The 22,451-nt window shown below is 34.3% G+C and overlaps 1 protein-coding gene across 3 annotated transcripts; it reads left to right on the forward strand.

Annotated features, from left to right (window-relative positions):
- The first annotated feature begins 3,612 nt into the window (after window positions 1-3,612).
- Window positions 3,613-9,167, forward strand: LOC104210793 (ethylene-responsive transcription factor-like protein At4g13040). Of its 3 annotated transcripts, none has more exons than XM_009759761.2 (7): window positions 3,613-4,089; window positions 5,034-5,094; window positions 5,275-5,405; window positions 7,130-7,214; window positions 8,209-8,383; window positions 8,576-8,697; window positions 8,777-9,167. In XM_009759761.2, exons 2-7 carry the CDS (start codon window positions 5,052-5,054, stop codon window positions 8,941-8,943), a joined length of 723 nt encoding a protein of 240 aa, XP_009758063.1. In that variant the 5' UTR covers window positions 3,613-4,089; window positions 5,034-5,051; the 3' UTR covers window positions 8,944-9,167. The 3 variants fall into 3 exon arrangements, with proteins under 3 accessions (XP_009758063.1, XP_070012099.1, XP_070012100.1); XM_070155998.1 differs by having other exon boundaries at window positions 3,778-4,218; XM_070155999.1 differs by lacking the exon at window positions 3,613-4,089 and adding an exon at window positions 4,404-4,422.
- Window positions 9,168-22,451: the final 13,284 nt, after the last annotated feature.

The raw sequence follows: 22,451 nt of genomic DNA on the forward strand, positions 1-22,451 counted from the left end.
ACAAGATGAACAATATTTCTCTGTATTTCAGAGTTGAACGGCAAATTATAAATATGATTGCTTTGAATGTAGAGAGATTTTGCCATAGATACTCAGCTTCAAGTAAAAGTCGTATATAGATCTTAGAAAATGTTCCCCCTTTTACAGAGTGTTCGGTCCCCTTTTATAGGGGACAATCTCCCTTCTTAATCTCAAAAGAAAAAAGTACAACTTAAAGAATATTCCAAAGGCATATTCTCATTGCTTCCTATCATGCTAACACGATTGCAAACGTCGAGCATTCGCTAGCCACTGTCGATCGTCATTCATCACGACGATTTTTATGAAGCAACATCGTAAGGACCTCGCTCTGTGCTACACTTGGTTTCGGTCGTGGTCGTCCAAATTTCGACCCATACAAAACCTATTTTTCCTACTAAACCTATATTACAAAGGAAGATTCTATGTAGTTGGAGGTAGGCTCTGTTTACATAAATTAAATACAGTGTTCTTTCGTTAATCCATTTTTTCTTTTAAGTAAACCGAAAACTTTTAACTCATAGAGGAAGCTAAGCTTTGTTAAAGAAGTGGTAAAGAAGTCTAAGGCAGTCAACAAAGAACAAAAAGTGGAAGTTGAGTTATTTAAAACATAGGAATGAGCACAAAGCTTCTATTTTCAGATGTTAATTAATTAATTCAGTTGTAGGGCCTTTTTTTTTTTTTTTTTTTTGTGAGCTGTCCTCTTTGAAGAAAGTCACGAACATTATCAAGGTTAGATAATGGCAAGTTGGCACGTGCATCATGCACATGGCACGTGTGTGGCGATCACACGCATGAGTGCTCGATCCCAAATAGAGTAGGTAAAACATCACTTTGGAATGAAATGCTATATTTCTATCTCCTTCATTCATTAAAATTATGTGGTTGTGTGATGGAATAGTTAGAATATTTTGTTCCTAATCGGGAGTAGGGGTGTACAAAGGAAATCGATAAATTGCACCAATTCTATAATTCGAGAGAAAAAATTCGACTATGATTTGGTTTGATTTGGTTTGATTTGGTTTGGTGTTGAAAAAACAAAACCCGACCATAATTGGTTTGGTTTGGTTTGGTTTTAACTAAAGAAAGTCAAACCAAAACCAAACCAACCCGACATTACATATATAGAAATTTTAGATATATTTAATATATAAATATACTTATTGTGATGTAATTGATAAATATTTCTTAAATTTTTTCATAATTTTATGTTTTAAGATATTATTTCAAGGTTTGACTTAGAACTTTTGAATGCTCCAATAAGTTTTATAGCCATTAATATTAGTAAATTAAATAATGCTAACAAAAGCCCAAACCAAAATCAAATCAATACTAATGCTAACAAAAGACAATCAATTCAATATTACGAACGAGAACGTATTGAATATCTATTTTTTGTTTTGCAATAATTTAGATAAAAAATGTAAAACCTATTTTTATTTTTCTTTAGTGTTTAGTCATGTAATTAATATTCCCTTATTAGTCTATTTATTTTAGCACGACTTAATACTTTTAGATTATGTTTATTTTTATTATGGCTTTTTAATTAGCAATATTTATATTACATAATTTTATTGTTTTTATTGTTGAATATTTTAGGATAATGCCATGACACATCTCATATTTTGTATTATTTTTTTGAAAAATACTTTATATAGTTGTATCTTACTAGGATTAAAGAAATATTTTGAGCATACGTTATATGTTTTGTTCTACGAAGATTTTACCGGAAAAAACCTCGAAAAAATCGAAAACCCGAGATAAACCAAGATTGAAACCCCCGAGTTTTATTGGTTTGGTTTGGTCTTTAGATTTAAAAACCCGACACAATTAGTTTGGTTTAGTAATTGTGAAATCTGAACCAACCCGGCCTATGTACACCTCTATTCGGGAGTTTCAAATTGAATCCTCAGAATGGAGAACATTTAATAGAAATGCTTTACTCTTTTAAGTGGATCTTTCTAATGCACATATGGGTTAGCCGGACCAATAAAATTTGAATAATGAATTGGAAAAAGAGAGTATGTGCCTTATATAACAAAAAAAGAAAAAGAAAAAGGAGGAAGTGATTATTTGTTCCTAGTTGGTTACCCAGGCTTTCAACTAACATACATTTATATCACCTTTTATTTATTTTCAATTTCAGCCTAAGATGGTAGGTCTATTTTAATACTCCATTTAGTAGCATTTTCCTCTGGTGCTAGACAGAAAACTTTGAAAGTACCTTCTCAAATACGAACTTTCTTTCCTTATTTTCCTACTGCTAGGGAATCAGATATCAGCCTCTAGAAAAGGCAAAACCATTATCCACCATTAGATCCGTTGTGAAGTACTACTACACACTACACAGTGCCTGAAATGCCATTAAACAAATCTTTATTTTTGGTAAAAATAAGGGCATGGACGAGCCAGATTTTTAACGGTGAAGGTCATTTTTACAAAATAAGTAGACGGAGGGTATTTTTAAACTTGATCGAATAGGTTAGGGGCAATTTTAGCCCTTTTTCGAATGAATAAATAATATAAAATATGTAAAACTCGCATTTAAAAAAAAAAGCCAACTTTGATATAAGGAGGAGAATAATAGTTGTTCAAAATTTGGGAGGATGAGTTTGATTTTTAAAGTAAATTTAAGGATGTAAATAATTTTTACCCCTTCGTTTTCTTATAGAATATTCTTTTTGTTTTTCATCAAGCGTCTTTGGGACCCGACTAATTTCAATTCGCGCCAAAAGTCTCACTTTAGAAGAAAACCGCTCTCTATTAAATACCACTTCATTTCAGTTCTTGACTTTTGACCAAAAATGAAGGAGTACTTATCATCCACCACATTAAAGGGTGGTATATTTTGTTAACTATGTAGAGAGTATGAGATTTCTCTATTCTAATTTGTTTAATATTTTTCGCTTATCGAGAGTTAATTTGATCAATTTTAACTTTATAAAAATGATTGACTAAACTGATTTACTTTTAGATTAAATTTTGGACATCCAAAAATTCAATAGCATAAGGTGCAACTTCATTAAATTAAATAAAATGGTAAGAATACGTTTTAAAATGTCAAAAAATCACATAGTTGAAATCATAAAAGAAGAATATGTCACATATACTTTGAAATGGAGTTGAGTAGAAAAAAGGAATTCCCATACCTGTTCGGTGAAAACGGAAAATTCTCCCATAATGTTGATGTCTAGGAAAAGAAAGTGTAACAACTGGGGTGCATTGGACCATCAACAAAGCCAATTTGCCTAGGTTGAATGAAAGTTCAGAATTTTAAAAAGCTAATTTTTTTTTTTTGAATAACTTTACTAATTAAAAGTTTTATAATACCAAAAACTTAAGGGAAAATAATTCGAGCAGGGATAACTGATCTACCACTCTACTGATATCGCGTTTCCTTTTCCCTTGAGGAAATAAGATTCTTTTTGGATCTTTTTCCAAAAAGATAAGAGGCTATAGATTAATCAAGGGCATTCTGGTCATCACAACATAAATATACAGAAGATAGCAACACCTTCCAAAGATTCAGATGGGTAAAACAGTCATTTTAACAATAGCTTAAGTACATATGGAGTACTGTTTATAATTATGGAAGAAGTTTCAACTCTCTTGTCTCTAATTCTCTCTCTATATTAACTCTTTGTTTCTTTCTCTATCTACTCCCGCCCCCCCCCCTCCCCCGGCAAGCTTAGGGAGGAGGCCCTTATAGCATCAGCACCACCCTCTCTACAAAACAAAGAAATAAACATAATGAGGAATATGAACAGTAGAAAGAAATAAAAACAAAAGGTGGTAGAGGTAGATAGATGCATGAGTGAGTAACAACAACAACAACTACTACAATTACAAACACAATCTCCACCTCTTTCTTTTCTCTTTCTTTTCCTACCACCCACAGCCTCTCTTCTCCCTTCACCACCACCTTCCCCACCTTCCCTTTCTTGTTGTATTAACCTTCTAGTCTTACCAAATTCTAGATTCCAAATTCTTGATTTTCCTCCTCGGTTCCCACGCTTGCTTCACCAACCACTTTCCTCTCTTCTTCTCCTTACAGTTGTTGTAGTTTTTAAGGTACTATCGCTCACAATACTGCTAACTGTTGACTAATTATAGTTTAACATGTGGGAAGTGGGAAAATTTGTTGTACTGAGATTTTGTGACTGCCTCGGTCATTGTGTTTTGGATGATAGATGACAAATGGTACTCTTTTACATGTGGGTGGTAGACTAGTACTTGAGGTTTTCTCATAGTTTCTTGTTCTAATTATGTTGATTGTTGGAAAGTTGGTTCTTGGGTTCTTTCTTCTGCTGTTTTCTCCACAAAAAAGGTGGTAGGTTGGTGAGAGTTGACTTGGTCTACAAGCACAGACATAACCTTATCTTCCAAAAGGGATTGTGTATTTCTGTATATTCTCATTCAAATCTATTGTTGCTTTATGGAAATATTATCTTCAATGCCTGCTAGATTAATCGGGAATCTTCACCTTTCTTCTTTTGTTCTGGGCTTGTGAAAGCTGCGAACTTGGGGGTTTCATGGTTTTTTTTTGTCTGTTGTCACCTTTGTTTTGTCGCTTGGATTCTTTATAAAATGTGAAATTTCCCCAGGGTCATAATATTGGTCCCTTGATTTCTGTACCGAATTAGTATTAAGCTTAGCCATAGGTATTGTCAGCTTTAGCAATATCTTCTCAGCCAGAGGCTGCTGACTTTGTTGTGGAAGTAATCATATGGATTATGTTAATAATGTATCAAGAATTGCGGTTCAGATTTCATTTTTTATTTGTGATATCAACAAATCCATCTTCTTTAAGTGTTTCTTCTACTTTGGCTTAAAAGTTGGCGTCCTTCTACTATGTTCAAATGGAATTGTGCCTCGACCTTTCTTCCCCCCCCCCCCCAAACCCCCCAACCCCCCATCCCTCTTCTAAATTCCTTTTGTTGGAATTCCGCTTTCTCATTGCAGTATACATTTGATTATACAGTCTTCTTCTTTTAAATTGTGTTACTCTGCTGTAGGCATAAATTTTGCGAGCTATGGTGAGCATCCGAAGGCGTAAGCTGTTAGGACTTTGCTCTGGTATGGAAAGTGCATCATTTAAGTTGGATAGACCTGTAGTTTCTATAGTTTCTAAATATAGTTGTCAATTTTTCTATCTCTTCTCAACTAGAATGCCCTCACTCTCGGATGAATTTACTTAAGAAGTTTTGCAATATCTTTGGATCATTTTTATTTTTTGATATCCAAATGATTATGAAGGACGAAGCTCGTTCTTGGTTCCACTTCCAAAGTTTTCTGAGAATGGACACATTGCCGAAAATCGTTTCCTGAACAACAAACACACAAGTGTCCATCCAATGCCGTCAACTGATAATGATGAGTCAAAAGAGGTAAGAACAGTTTTATTGGTGCTAGTATGTTGTATAAGCATGAATGTCTAGATTTACCGGATTCTGTTTCTAGAATAAAGGCTTGTCAAAATCATTGACGACTAGAAGGATGTATTGGTTTAGACGCCAATGGCTAAATGAGATAGAAGCAATGTGGTGTCACCTTTAACAATTTTAAGACAGCCTTTATCCTAACTCCCACCCTGTTCTTTCTAATGTGTGATGAGGTTGAGTTCTTCTATAGGTCTTTCCACTGTAGTCAACTATGTCTCGAATCAGCAAATGAAGATTTTCTTCAGCCGAATGGTTTATTTACATAATGAAATTGAAGTAGCAGTTGGTGATGCCACTTCTCTAACCTACGATCCAAACGGAGACTCTCTGATCCATTTCCTTCTATTTTGTGAAAGATCGACTCGTTTCAATAACAGTAACTTAATCTGCTAGAATTCAACCTAATTCAAATGTTATTTTTTATTATACCTCCTACTTCATAGTCACTAGTTTGCATAGTCTGGATGTTCGGAAATTCTATGCTATTTACGTGGTGATTCTTATTATCTGAACTATGTAAAAACATTTCCCAGAATACTGATCAAATTAGTGGAAGTGGCTCTCCCAGAGTAGATAGTTATTTGGTTTCTTGGAAAGGAAAGATCAAGTGAAAGTTTTACCGCGTTTGGCAATCAGTATATGTCTGCATGATTCAGTTTGTGCATATGTTGGCAGGATTGGTTCAAGTAAAACTGTAAAAAATATGACAAGTGTTATTGTGCTGATATATCCTGTGAAGTATTTCTGTGTTTCAGCTTGTTCCTCAGATCCTTCCATGCAGAAAAAGAAACGGGTCCTCTAGATTCTGTGGAGAAAGTGCTTAATATGGAAAACGATATTTATGTCTGATGGATGCAAAATTCACATTCACTAGCTTTGCTGTGTTAATTAATACTGGCAATGGCACAAAAGGAGAAACAACAAATATGTCCACTGGAGGAGGTCTTTCAAAAAGTCCCGAAGCAATGAGATTTAAGTGGATACTCGACCATGTTTGTTGTTCCTTTAACACTTCCTATGGACTTACTTGCATCGTCTACTAGAACTGATAACATTCTGACTATCATAAAATATTGGTTAGTTGGAATAATGAGAAAAAAGCAGATGAAAGGGAAAGAAAGTTAGACGAATAAGTATCGAAGTGTTCATCCCCTTATTTCTATGCCTATGTAGCAGTTCCCTTTTACTGATTATCGAGAGGGGAGAACTGCAGCTTTCTTTTGTCGGCTTGGTAGTTTGGTTATCACCCTGTAATTGAAGTCAAATCTTTAAATTTTTAGGGTTCTGTCCAGGTTTGACTGAATTTGGACAATAATTCTCTCCAGATATTTTCTTCTGCTTCAGCTACAGCAATGGACAAGCAAAGAATAATCTGATTACTAATGAATTATGCTCAGCTAAAACTATTGTGGTATTGGCTATTAAGTAAAAGTTCATGGGAAAATTGAAAATCTAACCCAGACCTTATTCTTACCATCTATCTTATGGTTGATGAGCAGATCGACATGTATGGTCTCTTTCCAGTTGATTTAATGTTAATTCACAAAGGATCATCATGTGGAATCTTCTACCTGACCCATTGAATTAAATGTTCTTTTTTTCTTGTAAACACTAAATTATTTTTGCAGGCATTCTTTAAATCCTAATCTGTTGTTTCAAATGCTCTCCAGAAAACTGCTGTAAAGGTTGTTCCTGGATCATCAAATGGCCATGCCTCTGGCTCCTTGATTGAGCAAACCGCCCAACAATTTCCAGGTCTTTTCTTATACATTAATGATAATTTTAATTCACCTAGTTGTCTGTTCTTCTCTCTCATTATGTAATTATAGATTGTACCGATCTTTATAATACAGCAAAGTTAAATATGTCCATTCTGGTGTCTTCTACATGACTGCACATAATTGTTCAGCCCAGCATTTGGTTTAGCTGACTTTAAGATATTGTTGCTTCTGGAACAAAGTTTTTAGTTCATCTCAACTGATGGCCAATATGGTGCTTTATAAAGTCTTTTGAGAGCTGCTTGTTCATTAATGACAGGTCTAAAGGAGAAAGCTAGGGTACATAAGAATTACCTAAGGCAGAAACTTTGTTTGTGGAGGGGAGAGGTGGTTAAAATATTGATGAGGACAGACAGTAGCATCCTATAAAAGTACTTGAAGAATTTTCTGAAGTATATTTGAATGAAACATGATAAGTAAGTAAACAATGACATGAAGCGTCTGTTGCAGACAAAAGCTCAATGACATGAAGCACATACATATATGATATTCTTTTTCTACTTATATGTGTGATTTCTCTGCTTCTGTACTTGTAAAATGCAAAACAAAGAACCACCTTGAATAATTAAGCAGCTTCATCTGCTTCATCAAGCTTTTTCAAAAGCCATATGTTGCTATTATATCTAGTTCATATTCTTGTATAGCAAGTCGTGCCCATATTATTTCATGTTTGTGGGATATGTCGTTTGAAACATAGCTGCTGCTTTCTGTCAATTGTCATCAGCATATCATCGAAAAGTTCCATCAAATGATGAGTTGCTCCATTTTGCTCTTTACATGAATGAACTTGTGAATTAGCTGGATGGTATTTGGATACTCCTACTTTAACTAACAGGTCTCGACTTGTCCGGAAGATCCACAAATCCTAGTGCAAGAATATTTTAGTCGAGCATTTTGTGGGGAATCTCTTGTGTTTGTAGAAGTGCCACTTGTATTCTTTTTAAACAACAGTTGTGCATTTGTTATTCCAGAAGTTAAACGCAGAAAGCGACACAGGAGGAAGCACTTTGAAAACCAAGAACCATGTCTCATGAGAGGTGTCTACTTTAAGAATATGAAATGGCAAGCCGCAATAAAAGTTGATAAGAAACAAATCCACTTGGGTACAGTTGGGACTCAAGAAGAAGCTGCTAGACTGTATGACAGGTATCATACTGCTCCAAATTTATTTCTCTTGACCTTTGTTAATTTGCTCCTCCTACTATGTGATGTTAAAATATTTCCAAATGTGTGATAACCTCATACCTTACAGGATCCTTGTTTAGTTCTATTGCAATTTGATTCTTGGATGGAAACTTAATGTGGACGGAGTTTTTCTTTTTCCTTTTAAATTTGTAGGGCTGCTTTTATGTGTGGGAGGGAACCGAATTTTGAAATCTCAGAGGAGGAGAAGCAGGAACTAAGACAATTCAAATGGGATGAATTTTTAGCATTTACACGCTCCGCAATTACTAATAAGAGTAAAGTTCCAATACTTTCCTAGTCTTTGTAGCAGTTCTTAGTGGGCTATAGTACTAATCAGACAAAATATTTTTGCAGAAACTCGTAGAAGAAGTGGGGTTGGTGCACGGAGGAAATCTGAACCTTTAAGTTCAACACTGAATAGTGAGGAGGAGGAGGACGACGAAGAGGACGACGGAGGGGAGCCAGAAAGCAATAGTTTTTCAGCCTCTGAAGATATAGAACAAGACTTATCGCTCTCTTGATCCTGTCCCCCCTTCCTTTCTCTGATTAGGAAGAATGCTGAAAGAAATAGTGCTAATGGTATTGTTAAGCTGTTCAGCCACGTACTTACAACTCCATGGTTCTATCATTCGTATAGATTTATTTACACGCTAAGTATAGGTGCCCCTATTAGGGCAAGATGATGATATGTACTCTTCCTATTGTTTAAGGTAATTGAGTTTGATCACAAGTATGTTATTATGCATATCTTGAGATGTATTGTCATGCTTGATGAAGTGAACTTTGATGCATGGAAGCAACGTTGATTAGCATTCCTAACTTACGTATAAATGGAATACGAAAGGGAAATAAAGAAATTTGGGGATCGATTAAGTAGGTAGACAGTCAGCATAAAACACTCAAACGAGACTTTGATGATCGACATATAAGCATGACATCATTAAGATCTCCGTGAAATGATGAGATACAATCATACAAATGCTTCTTTTTTTTAAAAAAATGTTTGAATTTTGAAATGAAGGATAGAATTAAAAGATGTATGGAGGGAAGGCAGTTGCAATTTCCTTGGATAGCAATGTTAACATCATATGGGCCAGTTTCTGTTGGAATAGAAAATAGACAAAGCAAGGAATTTTCCACGTTATACTGCAATGACTTTGCCAATAAATTCTTGGATTGACCGCCCTCATCAACTGGTCTATCATTGAGCAATGACTACCTTTCACTCGCAACTTTAATTGTGAAAGTTTTTCTGATTGGACATTTATTTTCAGCCACTCAAGTCCTTGTGTCCAAAAAATCTTTCTTGCACTAAGTGGTACAATGTGAAAGTGTAATCACTTGACCGCAATTACAATTAATCTTTCGTAGAGAGGCTGTTAACGTATGCATGCAAGTATTTCATATCGTTTTAAATGGTTTCATCTTAAAAATCATATCGTTAGGCTGTTTTATTTGCACATATATTCGTGAAAACGAAATGGGTAGATTGCTTTAGACAAAGGTTGTTGTAAAGAAAAGAAATAATTATCCAAGATTATAAAAGATCTATAACCCTTTTGTCCTTTTCTTCTACATAGTTAGTAGGAGCGGAAAGAAAGTCTGAACTACACGGTAAGACAGTTTAATGGTGAGAGCTCTCTATTATTTGTTAATTATCTTACCTGATCTTCCATTGGAAATGGATGAAGAGTTATTAAAAAGATTGCTCAAATTTCGTTTTCATGCATGTGATACCACAACAACTAAACGTTGAGAACCAGTTTGGATGAGCTTGTTTTAAGTGACTTTTAAGCCAAAAATTGTAAATTAGAAATTCTAGCTTTTGGCTTATTTTTGTCATTTTAGCTTAAACACAAGTGCTTAAAAGCACTTAACACTTTATCCAAACACTACAAAATAGCTTAAAGGGGTTTTGGCATGGTATAACAACATACTCATATAATTGGCAGAAAATAGCCCTAGTTATAGATATTGGCATAAAAAAGCCAATAAATGTATATCACAATAATAATATGTATATCACAACTTTTTTTCTTCTTCTTTGTCTCTACCAACATGTATATTAAAATTTTATTTTCATTCTTTGTATATAAATAATATTATTCTTTGTATATCAATAATATAAAATTATATATATAGTTATTGCTGCATTTATATCAATGTATATTTCAATAAAAATATTATATTATTTGTATATCACAATGTATAGCACATCAGACATATGTATACCAAAATAGATATCATAAATTTATTTTTCTTCTTTGGGTACATCAAAAATTAATTTTCTTTATATACTAAAATATTATTTACTCCCACAATTATATTTATTACTTTTATATTTTAGAACTTGCTTAAACATGCTATATCAAATATAAAATTCCTTTTTTGATCAATAATTAATAATTATATTATTTATATATCACAGTGTATAACATAATAATAATGTGTTTATCAAAAAAAAAATTATTAAAATTTTATTTTCCTTCTTTGTATATATTTCAGATTGAAAACTCAAGTTCAAGACGACTCCACATGTGTATCCCCTATTGTAACCCATGTATATCTTCATGTACATCAGTGATATCTCATGTATTATGTGTATCTGTGTATATCCATGAAAATTTGTGTTATATATACGATATACAATGTGATATACATGGGCGTCCATGAAAGAATTATGTTGTATACCGATATACAAAGTGATATATACAGACGTCCTTAAAAATTTGTGTGTGATATACACTGATGTACACGATATATAACATGATATACACATGTCGCAGTTGGATTTTTAGGTCTGATTTTTTGCGTGAAACCAGTGTAAATCACTTCTAATCTTGCTCAAAATTTGTATATAGTCTCGTTTAGGTATTTTCAACCAATTTGAATCGCACTCACCCATTAAAATCCAACCAAAAAAAGGAAGAGAAAAGAAAAAAAAAGTTGAAATATATTTTTTCTCTCTTAGTTTTTGCTAATCTTGCTCAAATTTTGTATATAGCCTCGTTTAGGCATTTTCAATCAATTTCAATCACACTCACTCATTCAATCCAACAAAAAAAAGAAGAGAGAAGAAAAATAAAGTTGAAATATATTTTTTCTCTCTTAGTTTTTGCTTCTGATTTTCTCTGATGTGAGATCAACCTTACCTTTTCACCCCACTGATTTTTTTTTTTGCATAATTTGCAAGAATTTTTGTTAAACTATGAGAGCAAAAGAGAAGAGATAGAAGAAGTACAAGGAGAGAAAGGGGGAGGGAAGCCAAAATAAGCGTGTAGTTTTTTTTTTAGAGAGAATATAAAAGAGAGTAGGTTTTTAGGATTTGGCTATATAATACCAACTATTTGGGGGTATCGTTGCCAAACCTAATATAAGGCTAAAAAATTGCCAATTCCTATTATAAGTTGTTATAAGATGCCAATTTTTCTAGCTTAAAAGCACTTAAATTAAGTCAATCCAAACGTGCTCTGAGTTTGGACAAGGGGGAAATGTTATATCTTCTTATCACCTAACAAAACTGAGAAAATATATCATTCCTATTTTTTGTGTCTGATTTCACGCTGCACAGAAATGGGAAGCCCATGAAGAAGACAAGCCCAATAATTCTACAGTGCCAGGATTATAGGATCTTAATTAGGCCCAGTTCTTTTAGTCTAAAACAAAACTTTGTCAAACAGTCCACATCTCACATCGAATTCAAGTCCTCTACCAGAATTTTCAAAAGAAGCCATTGAATCACATGGCTTCTTCGGCTACGAATGACAAGCCAGTTGATGAAATTTCTTCTTCATTACTAAATTGGAAAGAAAGGATTCTTAATCCGACTCTACTAGCAGGTAAGTTTAGCAACTCCCTGATTTCAATCATATACCTTGTAGGAGTATTAAAATTTTTAGCATGGATTGTTATAAAACTAAAAGCAATTTACTATAAACTTGAACAAGATAATAGAGATAGAAAGAAGGAAGAGAATTTATTTCTTCTTCAATTGTGTGTATTTTCCTATCTATTACAAGGCATTTATAGGCATGAAAAGTGAAGAAAATATGTCATTGAGTATGTCATTAAACATAGAAAATATATCATTGAATATGTCATTAGGCATTTGTAAAAATCATGGAGGAGGAGTAGACATCCACCATAAGATTTATCTTATAACACTCCCCCTTGGATGTCCATAGATAATGTGCCTCGTTAAAACCTTATTAGGAAAAAACCCTATGGAAAAAAATCCTAATGAAGGAAAAAGAGTACACATGTTTAGAAATACGTCTTTTGGTTGCCTCGTTAAAAATCTTGCAAGGAAAACCAAGTGGGACAAAACCTTGTAAGGGAAAAAGAGTACAGCGCGTATTAACTCCCCCTGATGAGAGCATCAATTCACATCCTTGAGCCTTCGCATCCCAATCTTGTACACTAGTTTCTTGAAGGTTGATGTCGGTAGAGATTTGGTGAACAAATCAGCCATATTATCACTTGAACGAATCTGTTGCACATTAATATCACCATTCTTTTGAAGATCATGTGTGAAAAATAACTTTGGTGAAATATGTTTTGTCCTATCTCCTTTTACGAATCCCCCCTTCAATTGGGCTATGCATGTTGCATTGTCTTCATACAAAATTATGGGTAATTTGTCACAGTTCAAACCACATTTGTCCTGAATAAAATGTATTATATACCTTAACCATATACATTCTCGACTTGCTTCAAAAATAACAATTATCTCAGCATGATTAGATGAAGTAGCCACGATTGATTGCTTAGTCGATCGCCAAGATATGGCAGTGCCTCCACATGTAAACACATAGCCTATTTGAGATCGAGCCTTGAGTGGGTCAGATAAATACCCAGTATCGGCATAACCAACAAGATCAGGACTGCAATCATTGCCATAAAATAATCTCATATCGGTAGTCCCTTTTAGATACCGCAATATGTGTTTGATTCTATTCCAATGTCTCCTTGTAGGAGCAGAGCTATATCTTGCTAAGACATTAACTGAAAAAGTTACGTCATGCCTTGTAGAGTTAGCAAGATACATTAGTGCACCAATTGCACTAAGATATGGTACTTCAGGACCAAGAAGCTCTTCATTCTTTTCTTGAGGTCGGAACGGGTCCTTATTTACATCAAGTGATCAAACAATCATCGGAGTACTTAATGGATGTGCTTTATCCATGTAAAATCATTTTAATACCTTTTCTATGTAGGTATATTGATGAACAAAAGTCCCATTTGCCAAATGTTTAATTTGCAAACCAAGATATAATTTTGTCTTTCCGAGATCTTTCATCTCGAATTCCTTCTTTAAATAATCAATTGCCTTTTGGAGTTCTGTAGGAGTTCCAATAAAGTTTATGTCATCAACATATACAGCAAGTACAACAAACTCCGATGTTGTTTTCTTTATAAAAATACATAGACAAATGACATCATTTATATAACCTTCCTTTAATAAATACTCATTAAGGCGGTTATACCACATTCTTCCTGATTGCTTTAGACCATACAAAGATCTTTGCAATTTGATTGAAAACATTTTCCGGGACTTTGAATTATGTGTGTCAGGTATTTTAAATCCCTCGGAAATTTTCATGTATATCTCATTATCAAGTGAACCGTAAAGGTAGGTTGTAACCACATCAATTAAATGCATGTCAAGCTTTTCATGGACAGTAAAACTAATGAGATAACGGAATGTTATAGCATCCATAACAGGAGAATATGTCTCTTCATAATCGATACCGGTCCTTTGTAAAAATCCTTGTGCAACTAGATGTGCCTTATATCTTTGTACCTCATTTTTCTCATTCCTTTTACGTACAAAGACCCATTTATATGCAACAGGCTTAACACCATTAGGTGTTTGCACTACAGGTCCAAAAACTTCACGTTTCGCAAGTGAAGTTAATTCTGCCTGGATAACGTCTTTCCATTTTGGCCAATCATCTCTCTGTCTACATTCATCGACAGATTTTGGTTCAAGATCCTCGTCTTGTTGCATTATTTCAATAGCAACATTATAAGCAAAAACGTTATTAATAACAATATTATTTCGGTTCCATCTTTTCCACGTTGAGACATAACTTATTGAGATCTCTCCATCATCATCATTTTCAGGTACCTGAACCTCCCTTGAGGTCTTATCATTTGTTATGTCTATGTACTCTTCTTGAGCCACTACCTCCGTAGTATGATCACTTTGATTATTTACTCCTTTTCTTTTCTGAGGATTTTTATCTTTAGAACCGACTAGTCTACCACGTTTCAAGCGTGGTTTAAACTCATTTGCTTTAATTGATTGTCCTACCAGGATATCAACTCGAACTGGCGCATTAACAGCTGGAATATATGACTTAGTCACCCTTGGTAGGTCAGTGAACGCATCTGGCAGTTGATTTGCAATATTTTGCAATATTTTGCAAATAAATTATCTTTTGAACCTCTTGTTCACATTGATTTGTTCGAGGATCTAAATGAGATAGTGATAATACATTCCAATCTATCTCCTTTCTCAGCTGCTTATTTTCTCCCCCTAATGTTGGGTATATTGATTCATCAAAATGACAATCAGAAAATCTCGCTGTAAATAAATCTCCAGTCATAAGCTCCAGATATTTTATAATAGAAGGATATTCATACCCAACATATATCCCCAACCTTCTTTGGGGCCCCATCTTTGTGCGTTGTGGTGGAGCAATTGGTACATATACCGCACAACCAAAGATTCTAAGATGGGAAATATTTGGCTCCTGGCCAAAAGCCAATTACAATGAAGAGACTTTATGATAACTTATGGGCCTTATCCGCACAAGAGATGTCGCATGTAAAATAGCATGACCCCATACTAAAATGGGAAGTTTTATTCTCATAAGCATTGGTCTAACAATTAATTGGAGGCGTTTGATTAATGATTCTGCTAGACCATTTTGTGTATGAACATGAGCGACCAGATGCTCAATTATTATCCCAGTTGATATACAATAATCATTAAATGCTTGGGATGTAAATTCACCGGCATTATCAAGACGAATTGTCTTAATTGCATAATCTGGAAATTGTGCTCTTAGCTTTATTATTTGAGTCAACAATCTCGCAAATGCCATATTGCGAGTTGATAGTAAGCACACATGTGACCATCTTGTAGATGCATCTACCAAAATCATATAATATCTAAATGGTCCACATGGAGGGTGAATGAGCCCATATATATCACCTTGTATACATTCCAGAAATATAGGGGATTCCATCTTAACTTTAATCGTTGATGGTCTAATAATTAATTTGCCTTGAGAACATGCAGCACAAGAGAATTCCTTAAATTGAAGAATCTTTTGATTCTTCATTGAATGTCCATGTGAATTCTCAATTATTTTATGCATCATACTAGAGTCAGGATGACCCAATCAGTCATGCCAAATAATAAAATTATCTTGATTAGTAAACTTCTCATTTACTATGGCATGTATTTCAATCCTGCTAATACTTGTGTAATATAAACCAGAGGAAAGAGCAGGTAACATTTCAAGCACATATTTCTTACCCGAATTTATTGTAGTAATATAAAGATATTCAATCTTTTTATTATTTGTACTCTCAATGTGATATCCATTTTGGCAAATATCTTTGAAGCTTAATAAGTTTCTTTGAAATTTACTACAATATAATGCTTCAACAATAGCCAAATTTATTTCTTCCTGGTAGTAATAAATTGGCTTTTCCAGAACCTTCAATTAATCTTGTACTACCGGATATTGCATTAACATTGGCTTCTTTCATTACCAAATAAGAGAAATATCTCTTATCTCTTAAAATAGTATGTGTTGTAGCACTATCCAGAAGACATATATCATCTTTATTAATCTTGAGTCCAACTGAAGATTGACAAATTTTCATATTCTTCAAAAAAAATCAAAAAGTATATTATAAGAAATATGAAAGACAAACAAAAAAAATATTAAAAATTACATTACGAAGGTAGAGACTAGCAACACATGATGCATTAGGAAACACACTCAAGAAAAATAAATTAGTTGCAAACATAAAAAATGAAAACTAGTAAGATGATTAGTTCTTCAGTCAATATCCTCAAAGAAGTCTCCGGCTTCTAAATGAGTAATATTTGTTAGGCCTCCAAAATTATCATCTTTATATGCAAGATGTGTCTCAGAATCATATTTGTTTGATGGGCATGCTTCTTCATCATTATTTTGAAAGGTCAAATGTGCCTTCATATTGTTTTCTTTCTTTCTAAGGGAGGCTTGATAAAGTTTGACAAAATGATTTAACGTACGACAAATGTGTGCCCAATGACCTCTCGTACCACACCTGTGACAATTATTAATTCTACCTTTTAAAGGATTATTTTGAGGATTCTTATTGTTCTCTTGTTTATTTCTACCATGACAACGATAATTATTTCGCCCCCTTCCATGTCCACGTCCACGCCTACGACTATGGCCACGACCACGACCACGACCACGATAATAATTTTGTTTTCTTTTAGACTTTTGGGTGGTTGTTACCATATTAACTTCAGAAAATAGTGCAGAACCAGTAGGACGTGCTTCATGATTTTTCATTAAAAGGGTATTATGTTGCTCAGCCACCAAGAGGCATGAGATTAATTCAGAATATTTCTTTAAACCCTTTTCACGGTCTTGTTGTTGCAATACCATATTTGATGCATGAAAGGTAGAAAGAGTCTTTTCTAGTAAATCCTCATCATTCACAATTTCCCCACATAATTTAAGTTGGGAAGTTATCCTAAATATAGCAGAATTATATTCACTTACAGTTTTAAAATATTGTAACCGCAAGTGAATCCATTCATATCTAGCTCTTGGTAATATCATTGCCTTAAAATGGTCATATCGTTCCTTCAAACTACTCCATAGTTCAAATGGATTCTTTAGGGTTAAGTATTCAGTTTTTAATCCTTCATCAAGAAGATGACGAAGAAAAATCATAGCCTTTGCTTTATCCTGGCTTGATGTTTCATTTCCTTGTATAATAGTATTTTCAAGAGCTTTTGCAGCAAGGCGAATTTCAGCATCAAGCACCCATGATAAGTAATTCTTTCTGGTAATGTCTAGTGCCACGAATTCAAGTTTTGACAAGTTTTACATATTGAAACTAATCACAAAATAAATGGGTTAGAAAGAATAAAAATAATTTTCAATGAAAATATACTTCTAGAAAAATCAGACAACTAATTAAGAAGTTGATCACTTCAAACATGTAGTATAAATAGAAATGTAAGTAACATACAATATATATGTCAAATAAATAAGAATTATATAATATATAAATAAACATAAACAAATATATTCAGTATGGTAAAAGAAAAGCAATTTATTATAAACAGAGACTTGAGGAATAATCATATATGGTGATAAGAGTGAATATATTCAAATATTACTTTCCACCAATTGTAAAGCAATTTAAACTAGTATTTACAATTATTATTTAGTCACCTTAGTTATCACTATTTTATTTTGTTAGTTTAACGCACTTAAGATCTATATCTTATATTTTCTTTAACAATAAGCAAGGTAAGAGAACTTCTGTAACATGATCTGCTAAAATAAATGCTTAACAATATATGAATTTGTTAATAAATAGCATATTGGTGCATATATATTACCATAAACTAAAAGAATATATAGTGATATACCTGAAGGAGAATCGAACACAACTAGGATGTGATTGTGAAAAATAGAGGTGACAATCGTGCTGATAACGTGTTATAAAACTAAAAGTAATTTACTATAAACTTGAACAAGATAATAGAGATAGAAAGAAGGAAGAGAATTTATTTCTTCTTCAATTGTGTGTATTTTCCTATATATTACAAGGCCTTTATATAGACATGAAAAGTGAAGAAAATATGTCATTAAGCACAAAAAAAATGTCATTGAATATGTCATTAAGCATTTGTAAAAATCATCTTTTAAGTTAGGAGCCCGCCTGGAGAGCAGGGAATACATTTCAAGTTAGCAGTTAGGAGCCCGTCTGGAGAGCATGAGAATACATTTCAAGTTAGCAGTCAGGAGCCCACCTGGAGAACAAGGAAGTATAACTCAAGTTTTAGCTTTCAAGTTCTTATTGATATATGGTAATGTGGTTCGTTTTACACTTACATATGTGCCCAGATACCCAAATTGGGGCAGAAAAATTTTCTTTGTTTTTGTCTATTTTGTTGAAGTCAGGAGCCCGCCTGGAGAGCAGGGAATACATTTCAAGTTAGCAGTCAGGAGTCCGCCTGGAGAGCAGGGAATACATTTCAACTTAGCAGTCAGGAGCCCGCCTAGAGAGCAGGGAATACATTTCAAGTTAGCAGTCAGGAGCCCGCCTGGAGAGCATGAGAATACATTTCAAGTTAGCAGTCATGAGCCCGCCTGGAGAGCAGGGAATGCATTTCAAGTTTAGCAGTCAGGAGCCCGCCTAGAAAGCATGAGAATACATTTCAAGTTCAGCAATCAGGAGCCCGCCTGGAGAGCGTGGGAATACATTCAAGTTTAGCAGTCAGAAGCCCGCCTGGAGAGCATGGGAATACATTCAAGTTCAGAAATCAAGAGCCCGCCTGGAGAGCATGGGAATACATTTCAAGTTCAACAATCAGGAGCCCGCTTGGAGAGCATGTGAATACATTTCAAGTTCAGTAATCAGGAGCCCGCCTGGAGAGCAGGGAATACATTCAAGTTCAGCAGTCAGGCGTCCACCTGGAGAAAGGAAAAACATCTCAAAGTGTAGTTGGTAGTTAGGCATCCACCTGGAGAAAGGGAAAACATCTTAGATTACAATTCAAGGCGGCAACAAAGGGATTTCACCGGGAGAATACAAGTCAACAAGGCAACAAGAACCACAAGAAGCAAGTTTGAAGATATAGATAGGATCTCTTGTAAACTCATAGATCATAGTCTAGTCTAGCTTCTTTTATTTTTGACATGGTGTAATAAGGGGGTTCAGTAAGCAGTAGCAGCAACGACAACAACAGTGAAGTCACAGCTTCTTGGTAGTCCCAGCTACCAAACATTCCTGAACTACACTGACATGATTCCTTTTTAGCCAAGGATATATAGGCAACCTCGGAAGTAGGGTGCAGTCAAATCTTTCAAAAGTGCTTCCCATGGAGTATTCAAACGGGCAAAAATTGCTCGTATCCGCTCACTTTATCTTTGCACAAAAACTCTTCGTGTTTTCGAACAAAGAGGGGCAGCTGTGAGCACGTGATTTTTGCCCTATATGAATTACTCCCATAATTTCAAAATAAAATAATTTCTTTTTATTATTTGCAATTTTGTGAATTTTGTGTTAATTATTTGCATTTGTCTATGCATTTTATTTTTGTTTAATTAATAAAAAATATCACAAATATGTGCATTTGCATTTAGGAGTTAATTTCGATATGTTAGGATTAAGTAAATAATTGAATTATTTTATAAAAAAGGGAAAATCAAAAAACAATATTGTTTAATTTGCATTTTTCAATTTTAACTTTTAGTAGTTCTTCTAATTAAATGTGTTAATTATCATTCAGGTTTAATTAGTATTTTGTTTAAGTTAATTAGGTTCTAAGAATTAATTTAGGAATTTATCTAATTTTGAAAAAAAGAAAGAAAAAGAAAAGAAGAAGAAAAGAATTTTGGGAATTAATTTTGAAAAAGGGAATGAAGAGATGGTGTCTTTGTTGAAAATCCAATTATTTGGGCCAGTCTTAGTTTTTCCCACCCCAACCCAGGTTAGGAATGCTCAAATTAGCCCAAATCGGCCCAAATCGCCCAGCCCCAAGCCCGAACCCGGTCTCACCCGTTAGTTAACCCAACGACCTCGTTTGATTTAGTGAGGATTAATCCTAGCCGTCTAGGTTAGATGATCTAACGGCTAGGAAGTGGGATATCACTCGTATAAAAGTGTCCGAAGACCCCTTACCCCCATCGTCTCTTTCACAATCTCAAAGACCCTAACCACTGAAAACTATAGAAGCCGCCATTAAATTCCCACCGCCATTAGTGGCGGCGCCACCTCCAATCCACACCAGATTTACACCATAGCACCCTCTTCCTCCCCTCATGTCGAATTCGTCGTTTGTTTCATTCGAATCACCATGGAACTTGTCGAATCTTCAATCAAAGACTAGACTAAAAACCTAACCTTTCTCAAATCACCCTAAATTAACATTAGATAACCCTCATGGCTCATTCTTCCCTAATCCACAACGAGTTTCTCTCAAATCCTCACAGGGTTACTCGAATCTCAAATCAAATGAGAGACCCTAAAACCCCAAATCTCTTCACCTTCAGTTCTGAGCGTGCACTAGCCCAGGCTTCTTGGTTGTCACATTTCGAAGGATTGGTTCGACGCAAAATCGATGCAGTTCACTTGTTCTTTATTAAGAACAAGTGAATAGCATCAATTTCATTAAACCAAGAAATTCGGTTTGGTTTCGAATTTGCTTGGTGAGTTCTTCTTTCTATCCGTTTTATCTCTTGATCTTCTTCTTTTCTTTTCCCGTTTGCCTTGGCTAATTTTGTCTTCTGTGAATAGACTTAGGTTTAGTTTTCCCTCCTTTAGATTAATTTAGGCTTGGTATTTAATTCTGGTCGTTTTTAATTTTCTTTTTAACTCCTAAAACTTGGTCACTAACCTTGTTTGCCCGTTTGTTTAGTTTTAGAGTTAAGTCTCTGATTTTCTTCTTGTTAGTTCTTTAATTTAGGTTAATTAGTTTATGTTGATTTAGTAATTTAGTTAATCCCTTACCTAGTTGTGATTGAATTAGGATTGTTGTTGAAATTATTTCATGATATCTGCGTCTGTAGTATATTCTTTTCAATTGGATAAGTGCTCGCTTGGGCTTTGGGTTGTCTCCGATCCATTTGGCAAGGAGCAGGCCACCTGATTTAGTTTAGTATTGGGTCAAATTTTGACCCATCTTGGTCTGGTTCTCAAAGTAAAATTCAGGGGGTATTAAGGGTAAACTGGGAAAGTTACTGAGAGAATCTCTCAAGTAATCACTCATGAAGCTTCCTAGAAGCTGCATAGTACACTTACTTGGTTAACAAGTCAAAAAATCAGGACTAAAAAGCAAAAAAAAAAAAGAAGCTGAAAAGGTCTAAAATGAAAAAACCAAACTCTTAAAAGCTGCCCTAGTGACTTGCCTATAAAGGCATAGTTACTTGCAGCTGAATGAGATTGGAAAAAAGGGCTAAAAATCCAGAAAAGAGAGACGACTGAAAACTTGAATAGAATACTGTTCCATTGGTCTTTTATGCAGTCTTTGGGAGCTTTAATTTCCTAAACAAATCCCTGATTCTCTTTGGTGTTCAAGATGGAGTGAAATTGAGTGTTTTAATTGATTTTCGAAGCTGCTTTGGTGCTAGTTTAAGTGAAATTGTTATGTTGCTTCCCTACTCCTTGGTTTGAGCTGATTCTGTTGACCCTGCGTTACTGTTGCTGCCTCTTGATTTCTCATTTTCTCGTGGTTTTGTTTGTCAAATCAGGTATAGATTCCTGAAACTTGCAATGTGATGTTAAACTTGCAATCTAGTTAGTTATATGTCTGTTTTTATGTATCTTGCCTTTTTATATAACACATGTTCAGTTGAATATTTTTTGTGAGTTAATTCTGTGAGAGTTGGAATAATTTTGAATTTGCTAGGCACCATGTTAAAGTGTGTAAAGGTATTAAGCATTTAGACCAGCTTTTCATCATGTAAATTAACTACAAAGGGACTGTTTAAATGCCATTCTTGCTGGGTTAGAGTTCCTCTTCTTCATGAAGTAATTTTGGCGTGTGAATGAGTTTAACTAAAAATGGTAGAAAGTTGAAGGGTTTACACAGTATTTTCAGATGTTGAAAGTCAAGGACTGAGCATAATTATTTGAGCTTCATAGTTTTCGATAATTACAAATTTATGGTTTCTTCATTTGGCATCTGAATATGTTTTCTGAGTAAAATGGCTTAGAGAAATGCTCAATTGGTTTTAGTCAGCTTTTGATACCCAACAGTTTTGATCAATTA

Source organism: Nicotiana sylvestris, chromosome 9 (genome assembly GCF_000393655.2).
Source record: "Nicotiana sylvestris chromosome 9, ASM39365v2, whole genome shotgun sequence".
Classification (NCBI taxonomy): domain Eukaryota; kingdom Viridiplantae; phylum Streptophyta; class Magnoliopsida; order Solanales; family Solanaceae; genus Nicotiana; species Nicotiana sylvestris.